Genomic DNA, 12,861 nt, shown 5'->3' with positions numbered 1-12,861 from the left:
TCAGTACCTCCGTCATTCCCTCAGTACCGCCTCCCTCGTACCCCCCCTCCCTCAGTACCGCACTCCCTCAGTACTGTACTCCCACAGTACCGCACTCCTCAGTACTTCACTCCTCAGACCGCACTCCCTCAGTACTGCACTCTTTCAGTACCGCATTCCCTCAGTACCGCACCCCTCAGACCGCACTCCCTCAGTACCGCACCCTCAGTACTGTACTCCCACAGTACGCACTCCTCAGTACTCCACTCCCTCAGTACTGCACTCTCTCAGTACACCAGTCCCTCAGTACCGCACTCCCTCAGTACTGCATTCCCTCAGTATTGTACTCCTACAGTACGCACTCCCTCAGTACTCCACTCCCTCAGTACTGCCCTCCCTCAGTACTGCACTCGCTCAGTACCGCACTCCCTCAGTAATGCACTCCCTCAGTACCGCACTCCCTCAGTAATTCACTCCCTCAGTACTGCACTCTCAGTACTGCACTGCCTCAGTACCGCATTCCCTCAGTGCCGCACTCCCTCAGTGCCGCACTCCCTCAGGACCGCACTTGCTCAGTACCGCACTCCCCCAGTACTGCACTCCCCCAGTACCGCACTCCCTCAGTGCCGCACTCACTCAGTGCCGCACTCCCTCAGTGCCGCACTCACTCAGGACCGCACTTGCTCAGTACCGCACTCCCCCAGTACTGCACTCCCCCAGTACCGCACTCCCTCAGTACTGCACTCCCTCAGTACCGCACTCCCTCAGTACCACAGTCCCTCAGTAGCGCAGTCTCTCAGTACAGCACTCCCTCAGTACACCACTCGCTCACTACTGCAGTACCACATTCCCTCAGTACTGCACTCCCTGGGTGCCGCACTCCCTCAGCACCGCACTCCCTCAGTACCGCACTCCCTCAGTACCGCACTCCCTCAGTACTGCATTCCCTCAGTACTGTACTCCCACAGTACCGCACTCCCTCAGTACTGCACTCCCTCAGTACCGGACTCCCTCAGTACTGCACTCTCTCAGTACCGCACTCCCTCAGTACCGCACTCCCTCAGTACTGTACTCCCACAGTACCGCACTCCCTCAGTACTGCACTCCCTCAGTACCGGACACCCCAGAGTACCACACTCTCTCAGTACGCACTCCCTCAGTACTGCACTCCCTCAGTACCGCACTCCCCAGAGTACCACACTCCCTCAGTACTGCACTCCCTCAGTACCGCACTCCCCAGAGTACCGCACTCACTCAGTACCACATTCCCTCAGTACTGTACTCCCACAGTACCGCACTCCCTCAGTACCGCACTCCCTCAGTACTGCACACCCTCAGTACCGCACTCCCTCAGTACTGCACACCCTCAGTACCGCACTCCCTCAGTACTGCACTCCCTCAGTACTGCACACCCTCAGTACCGCACTCCCTCAGTACTGCACACCTTCAGTACCGCACTCTCTCAGTACACCAGTCCCTTAGTACCGCACCCTCTCAGTACCGCACTCCCTCAGGACCGCACTTGCTCAGTACCGCACTCCCCCAGTACTGCACTCCCCCAGGACCACACTCCATCAGTACCGCACTCCCTCAGTGCCGCACTCCCTCAGTGCCGCACTCCCTCAGTGCCGCACTCCCTCAGGACCGCACTTGCTCAGTGCCGCACTCCCCCAATACTGCACTCCCCCAGTACCGCACTCCCTCAGTACCGCACTCCCTCAGTGCCACACTCACTCAGTGCCGCACTCCATCAGTGCCGCACTCCCTCAGTACTGCACACACTCAGTACCACACTCCCTCAGTACTGCACTCCCTCAGTACCGCACTCTTTCAGTACCACACATCCGTCAATACTGCAGTCTCTCAGTACCGCACTCCCTCGGTACCACATTCCCTCAGTACCACATTCCCTCAGTACCACATTCCCTCAGTACCACATTCCCTTAGTACCGCACTCCCTCAGTACCACATTCCCTCAGTACTGCACTCCCTCAGTACCGCACTCCCTCAGTACCACATTCCCTCAGTACTGCACTCCCTCAGTACCGCACTCCCACAGTACCACAGTACCCTCAGTAGCGCAGTCTCTCAGTACAGCACTCCCTCAGTACACCACTCGCTCACTACTGCAGTACCACATTCCCTCAGTACTGCACTCCCTGGGTGCCGCACTCCTTCAGTACCGCATTCCCTCAGTACCGCACTCCCTCAGTACTGCACTCCCTCAGTACTGTACTCCCACAGTACCACATTCCCTCAGTACTGCACTCCCTGGGTGCCGCACTCCCTCAGCACCGCACTCCCTCAGTACCGTACTCCCTCAGTACCGCACTCCCTCAGTACTGCACTCTCTCAGTACCGCGCTCCCTCAGTACCGCATTCCCTCAGTACTGTACTCCCACAGTACCGCACTCCCTTAGTACTCCACTCCCTCAGTGCCGCACTCCCTCAGTACTGCACTCTCTCAGTACCGCACTCCCTCAGTACCGCACTCCCTCAGTACTGTACTCCCACAGTACCGCACTCCCTCAGTACTTCACTCCCTCAGTACCGCACTCCCTCAGTACTGCACTCTTTCAGTACCGCATTCCCTCAGTACCGCACTCCCTCAGTACCGCACTCCCTCAGTACCGCACTCCCTCAGTACTGTACTCCCACAGTACCGCACTCCCTCAGTACTCCACTCCCTCAGTACTGCACTCTCTCAGTACACCAGTCCCTCAGTACCGCACTCCCTCAGTACTGCATTCCCTCAGTATTGTACTCCCACAGTACCGCACTCCCGCAGTACTCCACTCCCTCAGTACTGCCCTCCCTCAGTACTGCACTCGCTCAGTACCGCACTCCCTCAGTAATGCACTCCCTCAGTACCGCACTCCCTCAGTAATTCACTCCCTCAGTACTGCACTCTCAGTACTGCACTGCCTCAGTACCGCATTCCCTCAGTACCGCACTCCCTCAGTACTGCACTCACACAGTACCGCACTCCCTCAGTACTCCACTCCCTCAGTACCGCACTCCCTCAGTACTCCACTCCCTCAGTACTGCATCCCTCAGTACTGCACTCCCTCAGTGCCGCACTCCCTCAGTACTACAAACCCTCAGTACCACACTCCCTCAGTACCTCACTCCCTCAGTACTGCACTCCCTCAGTACCGCATTCTTTCAGTACTACACATCCGTCAATACTGCAGTCTCTCAGTACCGCACTCCCTCGGTACCATATTCCCTCAGTACCACATTCCCTCAGTACCGCACTCCCTCAGTACCACATTCCCTCAGTACTGCACTCCCTCAGTACTGCACTCGCTCAGTACCGCACTCCCTCAGTACTGCACTCTCAGTATTGCACTCCCTCAGTACTGCACTCCCTCAGTACTGCACTCCCTCAGTAATGTACTCCCACAGTACTGCACTCCCTCAGTACTCCAATCCCTCAGTACTACACCCCCTCAGTACTACACTCGCTCAGTACCGCACTCCCTCAGTACCGCACTCCCTCAGTAATGCACTCCCTCAGTACTGCACTCTCAGTACCGCACTCCCTCAGTACTACACTCCCTCAGTACTGCACTCTAAGTACTGCACTCCCTCAGTACTGCATTCACACAGTACCGCACTCATACAGTACTGCACTCCCTCAGTACCGCACCCTCTCAGTGCCGCACACCCTCAGTACCGCACTCCCTCAGTATCGCGCTCCCTCAGTACCGCACTCCCTCAGTACCGCACTCCCTCAGTACCGCACTCCCTCAATACCGCACTCCCTGAGTACTGCGCTTCCTCAATACTGAACTCCCTTTCCACCACCTTAAACATTCACTTCCTCCACCACTGATGCACAGCGGCAGCCCTGTGTACCATCTACAAGTTGCACTGCAGCAACTCACCAAGGCTCCTTCGACCAGTGTTCTTCAAACTTTTTTTCCGGGGACCCATTTCTATCAACAGGCAACCGTTGCGCCCTACGCCGGCCGACCTTTGCGGCCCATGCCGGCTGACCTGCACGACCCACCCTTTTTTCTTACCTTGTTTGCTGCTGACAAAAATGGAGGAAATGGTTTTGGGTCCCTTTGGCCCTCGTACACGCTCCTCCAATGGAACCTGTTGGATGAAGATCAAGCCTTCTGGTGTAGGAAAGTATGGAATCTCCATCTGTGCAAAGATCTGCATTTTTTCCAGGTAAAATGTTTTGAGATAAACAAGCCCCCCCCCCCCCCGAACTTTAAAAAAAAAAAAAAAAATACAATGAATAAAATAAATGAATAAAATTAATAAAACCCCCCCTCGAACTTGTAAAACAAAAAGCTGTGACCGTTTTAAAAAAAAGCGGCCGCACTGCACATGCGTGCCCGATAAAAATCTGGCACACATGCGCAGTGCGGACGCATTTTTTTTTGCATGTTCGTGGCCATTTTGAAGGCCGCATGCAGCCGGCGTTAATAACAGCCGTCTGCTGCGGCTGTTGCGCTGAGATTTGCGCGATCGGGAGTGCGGCGACGGGCGGCTCCGCGACCCTCCCGACACCTGCGGGTCGCGCCCCCGAGTTTGACAATGCTTGCCCGAGGCAGCACCTTCCAAACTCGTGACATCTATCATCGAGAAGGGCAAGAGCAGCAGGTACCTGGGAAACCCACCACCTGGAGATTCCCCTCCAAGTCACTCCCCACCCCGAATGGGAAATATATCGGCCGTTCCTTCACTGTTGCTGGGTCAAAATCCTGGAACTCCCTCCCTAACAGCACAGTGGGTGTATCTGCACCACATCGACTGCAGCGGTTCAAGAAGACGGTTCACCCACCACCTTCTCAAGGGGCAATTAGGGATGGACAATAATTACTGGCTCAGCCAGTGCCAGCCTTCACCCCTTTCAAAACATAGTTTTAAAAAATCTTAGCAACCTAGTGCTTGGGATGTCAGAGTCCTGACTTCCAAAGCAAATCTTCTTTGCCCAGCTCAAGGAAGACTTCCGAACAAGAGGACAAAGGAACTGTTTCAAAGACACCCTGAAGGCTTACCTCAAGAAATGTAACATTGACGTCAAGCATGGGAGACCCTTGCTCAGAAGACACCCACTTGGAAGAAGCTCCTGATTGAAGGGACAATTCTTTGAGGGCACCCGATAGCAAGCAGAGGCCTGGAAAAGGAGCCTGAGAAAGGAATACCAGAGATCTAGAGTTCAACCCACTCTCCACCAGAGTATTCCAACCAGGCACACTCCTCCACACATCCCTCCCAACCCCTGGACACTAAGCGAGAATTTAGCATAGCCAATCCATCTAACCTACACATCTTAGGACTGTGGAAGGAAACTGGAGCACCCAGAAGAAAACCACGCAGACCGATTCCACCTCCCAGAAACACCTGTCAAGTGGGGCCGTCAATGATTCGGCTCTGAGATCAGGGACATCAGCCACGCAAAGGTCCAGTGAACCCATGACTGGCATGGTAGCACAGTGGTTAGCATTGCTTCCTCACAGCGACAGGGACCCTGGTTCAATTCCGGCCTCAGGTGACTGACCGTATGGCGTTTGCACATTCTCCCTGTGTCTGCGTGGGTTTCTTCTGGGTGCTCTGCTTTCTTCCCAGAGTCCAAATATGTGCATGTTAGGTGGATTGGCCATGCTAAATTGTCCCTTAGTGTCCAGGGTTGAGTGGGGCTGGGGAAATGTATGAAGGAGTGTGAATACTCTTTTGGAGAGTGGGTGCAGACTTGATGGGCAGAATGGCCTGCTTCTGCATTGTAGGGATTCTACGAACATAGTTTCTTAGGTAGACAATCATACTCGTTAGCCAGTAATAGCCGAAGAAGAAGCCAAAGAAGACTATCCTTGATTTGGTTGGAATATTTTAAGATTTTAGTTTGCTTCATGAAGGCCTAAGTCTCAAACACACTAACAGTTTTTAGCCTGATTACCTCTCTCTTTCTCACATATTGCTCCTAAGCTAGGGCACCTCTCACTTATGTCTCAACAATCTGCCTCAGACGTCATCACCATTTAAGCTCTAACCCTGGCTACCCTGGCCTAACCTCAGGAAGCCCAGCAGACAAAGGGAGGCGAAGACTGCTGCATGGAAGAGGGAACCACCTTTCCAGCACTTCTTGTGGTTCAAGAGAAGCAAGGGATGCCCTATTACCTACCCCCTAAGTTAATCTACTTCTATGATCAGAACCTTCTGTGCTGAAATTGAACAGCCCCCAGCAGATGCCCTCACCCTGCATCATCAGACTCATACTTACCCCAATGTAGTCTAACAAATACTCACAATCAAATTTAATTTCCAGGTGACTCAGTGTGAAATCATCAGCGACCGGGACCTTGGGCCCATTTACTTTGTGGAGCTGGAAGTATCTAAATTCTTCAAACAAAATTATTGGCTCTGCAGCTTTGTGACAGTGGAGACCCCTGAGGGAAATGCCTTACAATTCCCCTGCTACAGGTGGCTAGAGAGCTGTACCATACGCATCCGGGAAGGAACAGGTAACATGATTAAGTTGCAGTTTACTGGGAAATAGCAAAGTTGGCCCACAGCAATAACTTGTATTCATACAGAGCATTTCCTCAAAGCACTTTAGGCTCAATGAGGACATTTTGAAGTGTAATATAGGAAATGTGGCAGCAATTTTATCAACAAGTTCCTACAAACACCTTTTATCAATTCTGGCCGAGGGGTAAATATTGGCCAGGATGCCAGAGAGAACCGCCCTGCTCCTTTTCAAAATAGGCCCATGGGATCTTTCACACCCATCTGACAAGTCTTTGGTTCAACATCTCATCTGACAGATGGCACCTTCCAGGACAAATAATCCATTTTCACCACGTTTCAGGACATTTTCTTCAAACAATCAGGCTACAGGTTAAGCTCCTCTGCCTGAAGTGTGTTCAAAATGAGGGATTTGACTGTCAAATTCAGTGCTGTTAATCTCCTCAGGGATCAGTGGACATTTAGTTAGTATTGTTCCATTGTTCATCTGTCTCACAAAATCAGTGTTTATATACAACCCATTCTGGACCCATGATTTAGATTCAGCCTGTATTCATTCTCAGTATCTAATTTTACAAAGATGAACCACTCAACATCTTCATTAGCTTTTGTGTGTACCTCATTCCTAAGTATCTATTATTCTCTCCATACTACCACAATCTCGAACCAGACCTCAACAGTGGCTAGGATTCTGGACAGAATCCCCAATATTTTATTTTAATTTTGTAAGAGTGTGGGGAAAGGATACCTCACTCCAGGAGTAATTTCATGAAAAATAAGGATAAAGAAACTTTATTACTCACCTAGTATTAAAATATCTTTAACATCACATGAGAAAATAGCTTACAATTACCCTTTAAACAATGCTAATCAATACACGGGCACAATGTCCCTTAATTGATATCTTTATTCCCACTTAAACAACAAAACATCCCATTTTAGCTCTCCATCCACTGCCAAAGACAGTTAGCACTCTGAAATGCCTGCTATGCAGAGATGTCTGGATGCGCTACTTTGAGAAAGAGAGATCTTTTTACACTGCTTTAAAAGAAAAGACCTGACTCCTGTCAGAACCATGCAGAAACTCTGGCTGTTTCTTCAGAAGCTGCTTCCCAGCTTGTTTCAGCTCTCCTTCCAATTAGACAGGTTTGAACTGCTTGGAAAGAAATTGCTAATCTGTCGACAGACATATCTTTGATTGAACTGCACCGAGAGCAGATGCTTAACTTCTGCTCACATCTCAATCTAAAACTCAAGTAACTGCTTTTCTACAAAATGCCGGATACCTTAGCTCCTGCCAGTATTTACATCATCTCACCAAGCTGAAATCTAATTAAATCTACAGGGAACCACTTTATCCAAGCAAAACTGCATTAGCCCGAGCTTTTACGATGCACTAATTGCACCTCTGGCTCCCAAAATCTTTCAACCCAGGATTTCTTGAAACACCACTGCAGCAGTCGTACACACTAACAAAGGCCTTTGACCCTTATTGCACTAAATACATATAATACCATATATCTTAAATTCCTACATGCATCACAATAGACAATTTAAACCCTCAGATTAGATTTCAGTTTATAATTCAAGCCCAGGTATCCATTATCCTAATTGTATAACCTCTCAAATCTTCAATCAGATTCCAGGCTGTAATTCACCTTGGATGTCAAATTCTGTACTTAACTCTGAATTTTGTTACAGCTAAGAGATACTGTGATGACCTGTTACCCGAATTTCAGTCCCATCGCCAGGATGAACTACAGGCTGAACAAAAGCATTGCAGGTAAGCCCCCAGATATCTCAGCTTCATAGAACATAGAACATAGAACGATACAGCGCAGTACAGGCCCTTCGGCCCTCGATGTTGCACCGACATGGAAAAAAACTAAAGGCCATCTAACCTACACTATGCCCTTATCATCCATATGCTTATCCAATAAACTTTTAAATGCCCTCAATGTTGGCGAGTTCAATAACGAGCTTCAATAATGGGGAGGCTCAGAGTACGAATTCCCGTACCGGCCTCGCCAAATAGGCGCGGAATGTGGCAACTTGGTGATTTTCACAGTAACTTAATTGAAGCCTACTTGTGACAATAAGCAATTATTATTATATTATTATAAATGGGATTGACCCCTTTAAACAGGGAAGGGACAAAAATGTAGAAGGACAATGTGTAATCATATCCAGTCAACTGTTTTATTTATTGCCAGGATCTAGAAATGTCTTCTCTCCTTAATTATTCCTTTGTATAATTACAAAGCGTTACACATTAATAACACAGAAACAGATTGACCTGGTCCATGCTGCAATTTATGTCCCGGGACAGTCTCCTCCCACCTCTCATCATCTCATCCCATCAACAAATCCCTCTATTCACAGGCACAGCAAGGTGGTGCAGTGGTTAGCACCGCTATCTCACGGCACTGAGGACCCGGGTTTGATCCTGGCCCTGGGCCACTGTCTGTATGGAGTTTGCACATTCTCTCCATGTCTGCGTGTGTTTCACCTTCACAATCAAAAGATGTGCAGGTTAGGTGGATTGGCCACACTAAATTGCTCCTTAATTGCAAAACAAAATTGGGTACTCTAAACTTCTTTAATCTCTATTCCTTCTCACGAGTGGTTTTATCCAAATTCCCCATAAATACTTCAATGCCAGTTGCCCTGACCTCCTCCTGTGGGAGTGAGTTCCACATTCTCACCACACTCTGGGTCAGAGTTTTCTCCTGATTTCTCAATTAGAACATAGAACATACAGTGCAGAAGGAGGCCATTCGGCCCATCGAGTCTACACCGACCCATTTAAGCCCTCACTTCCACCCTATCCCCGTAACCCAATAACACCTCCTAACCTTTTTTGGTCACGAAGTGCAATTTATTAGACTTTAAACAAATTACTATCTTATATTGGTGACTATACCAATAGTCTCATGTGAGTATCCCTTTAAGAAAGTTTTTTGTCTTATCACATGGCTTCAGTGATGTCATTGTGTGGGTGGAGCTGGGCTGTGAGGCTTTTTTTAGTTTCACTTTCAATTTTGACTGCTGTGGACTACAGACAGGAGAAAGAAGTGTTTTGGCCTGTCGCTCTCTCTATTTTCATTTTAAATATCCATTCCAGTAAAAATCACCTTGGTGGTGGCTTTGGAGATATAATTGCTGTCCGGAAGGAATTTGAATCTGCTGGTTGAAAACCGGATCAGAATCATAGAATTTACAGTGCAGAAGGAGTCCATTCAGCCCATCGAGTCTGCACCGGCCCTTGGAAAGACCACCCTAAATTCTAAATTCAATGGATTTTGTTTATGAATTGGAACACTTGAGACGGAATTCATTAAGTGTTATACATAGATTATTGTATCTGGGTGGTGTCTTTATGTTTGTAATTGATAAAAATTCTTGCTGTGTGTTTATATATAGATGTTTATTAAGTTCTTAGAATAAAGCTGGTTTTGATTAAAGTGTCTGGGAAGACTGATGAATCACACCTGAAGACTCTTGTGCTCATCCCAGCCAAATTCAACAAAACTTTATAGGTCAGGTGGACTCCATAATATACGAGAATAATAATAATCTTTATTGACACATGCAGGCTTACATTGCAATGAGGCTACTGTGAAAAGCCCCTAGTCACCACATTCCAGCACCTGTTCGGGTACACAGAGGGAGAATTCAGAATGTCCAACTTGCCTAACAGCCCATCTTTCAGGACTTGTGGGAGGAAATGGAGCACCCGGAGGAAACCCACGCAGACACGGGGAGAACGTGCAGACTCCGCACAGACAGTGACCCCACCGGGAATTGAACCTGGGACCCTGGTGTTGTGAAGCCACAGTGCTAACTGTGCTGCCCACTTGGAGTTTCTAAGCCCTGGCCCATAACAACTAATAGTCCTGGTTTCCCCCACAGATGGAAATGTCTTCTCTATGCTTACATTATCATATCCTTTCACAATCTTGTAGACCACGAACAGTCTTCATTTTCCAAGGGAGAAATGGCCCATCTCGTCCAATCTACAGGGCTTTCAAAACTCAGTTTAACTTACTCATTGGCTAGTAAATGATGGGAGACCCTGCTCCCAGGATCTATCCAGCTCGGTCCGCCATGTCACGATGTATAGCCCGCCTATTGTGGGTGGGATCACTTTTTAGCAAATCTGCATATTTAGAGCAAGACAGCTAGTCTCACTCTAATAGGCATTCCCGCGATCTAACCCAGGCATGGGATCTAACTCGCTTGCCTTGGATACTTTGGGTGAGTGTAGTTCAGTGCTGGTCTCCACAAAAAGGAACCAGATGGAACGGCACTTGTGTGATTCTCCCAGGGGATTGGAGGCCTCCCTCTGGACAGGGTGGTACCCTGGCACTGTTAGTGCCACGGGCAGCCTGGCAGTGCCACCTGGGTGCCAGCCTGCCACTGCCAAGGTGGTACTGGCAGGGGCACTGCCAGGGTGCAGTCACTTATTTCCAGACTTAACCAAATCAAATGGAGAACCAGATCTAATCAAATCCTTGGGCCTCCCGCGTTGGGGTTGAGAGACGTTTATAATGGAGAACCAGATCGAATCAAATCCTTGGGATTTAGAGGACCGTATGGGTCCTCCCACCCCACCACTCCCATGTTCTATCCCCCACCCTCCACCCCACCGTCCCCACACCCCACTCTCTGTCATACCCACTCAGCCGGCCTGCACTCACCATCAGGGTCGCCCACCCAACGGCAACGCTCACAGTCGCCCCTACAAGGGGGGCACCGGACGGGTCACACGGAGCCTACCGCTTACAAGGGGAGCGCCTGGCAATGGGACAGGTGCCAGAGCGAAGGCCCCACAGTGGTCAGCCGGGGTGCATAGAGGAGGGGGGGAGGAACATGTGGGGTCCGCAGTGCCAACTGGGGCCACCATGTAGACCGTTGGACCTGGTTGGGCACGGGAATACACACCATGATAACATGTCGACCTTTCACCCCTGCGGACAATGCATATTGGAATTCAACCAGCAATGCTTCCCTTCCTCCGAGTCGCCGCAGCCCTGGGGGATGTCCTGCGGCTGAACAAGTTGAAGCTGCTCGAGGAGGAGGAAGCTGCAGCAGCAGAGCCTGCCCCAGAGGAACAGGAGGCAGCCGCTGAGGATGGAGATCCGGCCGCCCAACAGGCCGAGGTGGAGGAGGTTCAAAGGAGGCGCCGCATGAGGCCTCATGTGTACTGGCAGCGCCTGTCATTCGAGGACCTGCTGGACCAGGCATGCTGTCGAGGACTCCGGCTGAGCAGAGAGAGACAGTGCGATATATCTGCCAGATCATGGCACACCTGGCACCACGGGGGTATGCTGCAGGGCATTTACACAGCTGCAGAGCTGGGCTGACACGTGGCAAATGGAGTTTAATGCAGAAAAGTGTGAGGTGATTCATTTTGGAAGGAATAACAGGAAGGCAGAACTCTGGTGCGGCCGCATTTGGAGTATTGTGTGCAGTTCTGGTCGCCACATTATAGGAAGGATGTGGAAGCATTGGAAAGGGTACAGAGGAGATTTACAAGGATGTTGCCTGGTATGGAGGGAAGATCATATGAGGAAAGGCTGAAGGACTTGAAGCTGTTTTCGTTAGAGAGAAGAAGGTTAAGAGGGGACTTAATTGAGGCATACAAGATGATCAGAGGATTAGATAGGGTGGACATCGAGAGCCTTTTTCCTCAGATGGTGATGTCCAGCACGAGGGGACATAGCTTTAAATTGAGGGGAGCTAGATAGAGGACAGATGTCAGAGGTAGGTTCTTTACTCAGAGAGTAGTAAGGGCGTGGAATGCCCTGCCTGCAACAGTAGTGGACTCGCCAACACTAAACGCATTCAAATGGTCATTGGATAGGCATATGGACGATAAGGGAATAGTGTGGAGGGACTTTAGAGGGGTTTCACAGGTCGGCGCAACATCGTGGGCCGAATGACCTGTACTGCGCTGTAATGTTCTATGTTCTATGTACTCCCGGTGGCTGTCAAGGTGATGGTCGCCATGGACTTTTACACCACGGGGTCATTCAAGGTGCTGAGTTTGGGATCTGTCCGGAACCTCACAAGCTCGGTGCACAGGTGCATCCATGCTGTCACGGAGGCCCTAAATGATCATTCGGCACAATACATCCACATTAATGTGGACTGAGCCCACCAGGATGCCCAGGGAGCGGGATTCGTCACCATCGCTGAGATGCCCCGGTCCGATTGGCGGGATGCATGTCACCCTCCGGACACCTACAGATGACGGACCGCTCTGCACTAACTGATAGGGGTACCACTCATAGAGGTTCAGCTGGTATGTGACCGTCAGATGTGCATCGTACACGTCTGCACCCAATACCCGGGCAGTATGCACGATGCCTTCAGTCAATTATTCCCGGCCTC

At 50.1% G+C, this 12,861-nt stretch overlaps 1 protein-coding gene across 1 annotated transcript in view; it reads left to right on the top strand.

The window, feature by feature from the left end:
• LOC119958293 (polyunsaturated fatty acid 5-lipoxygenase-like) overlaps nucleotides 1-12,861 on the top strand; it is a 142,117-nt gene that overhangs the window by 45,126 nt on the left and 84,130 nt on the right. The window contains exons 2-3 of the mRNA XM_038786726.1: nucleotides 6,266-6,461; nucleotides 8,167-8,248. Of these exons, the coding sequence (XP_038642654.1) occupies nucleotides 6,266-6,461; nucleotides 8,167-8,248 (278 nt within the window). The remainder of the gene's footprint in view (nucleotides 1-6,265; nucleotides 6,462-8,166; nucleotides 8,249-12,861) is intronic.

The sequence above is a fragment of the Scyliorhinus canicula genome, chromosome 29, assembly GCF_902713615.1.
Source record: "Scyliorhinus canicula chromosome 29, sScyCan1.1, whole genome shotgun sequence".
Lineage (NCBI taxonomy): Eukaryota > Metazoa > Chordata > Chondrichthyes > Carcharhiniformes > Scyliorhinidae > Scyliorhinus > Scyliorhinus canicula.
Note: the sequence above shows the minus strand (reverse complement) of the source record. Positions and strands in the feature narration are given on the sequence as shown.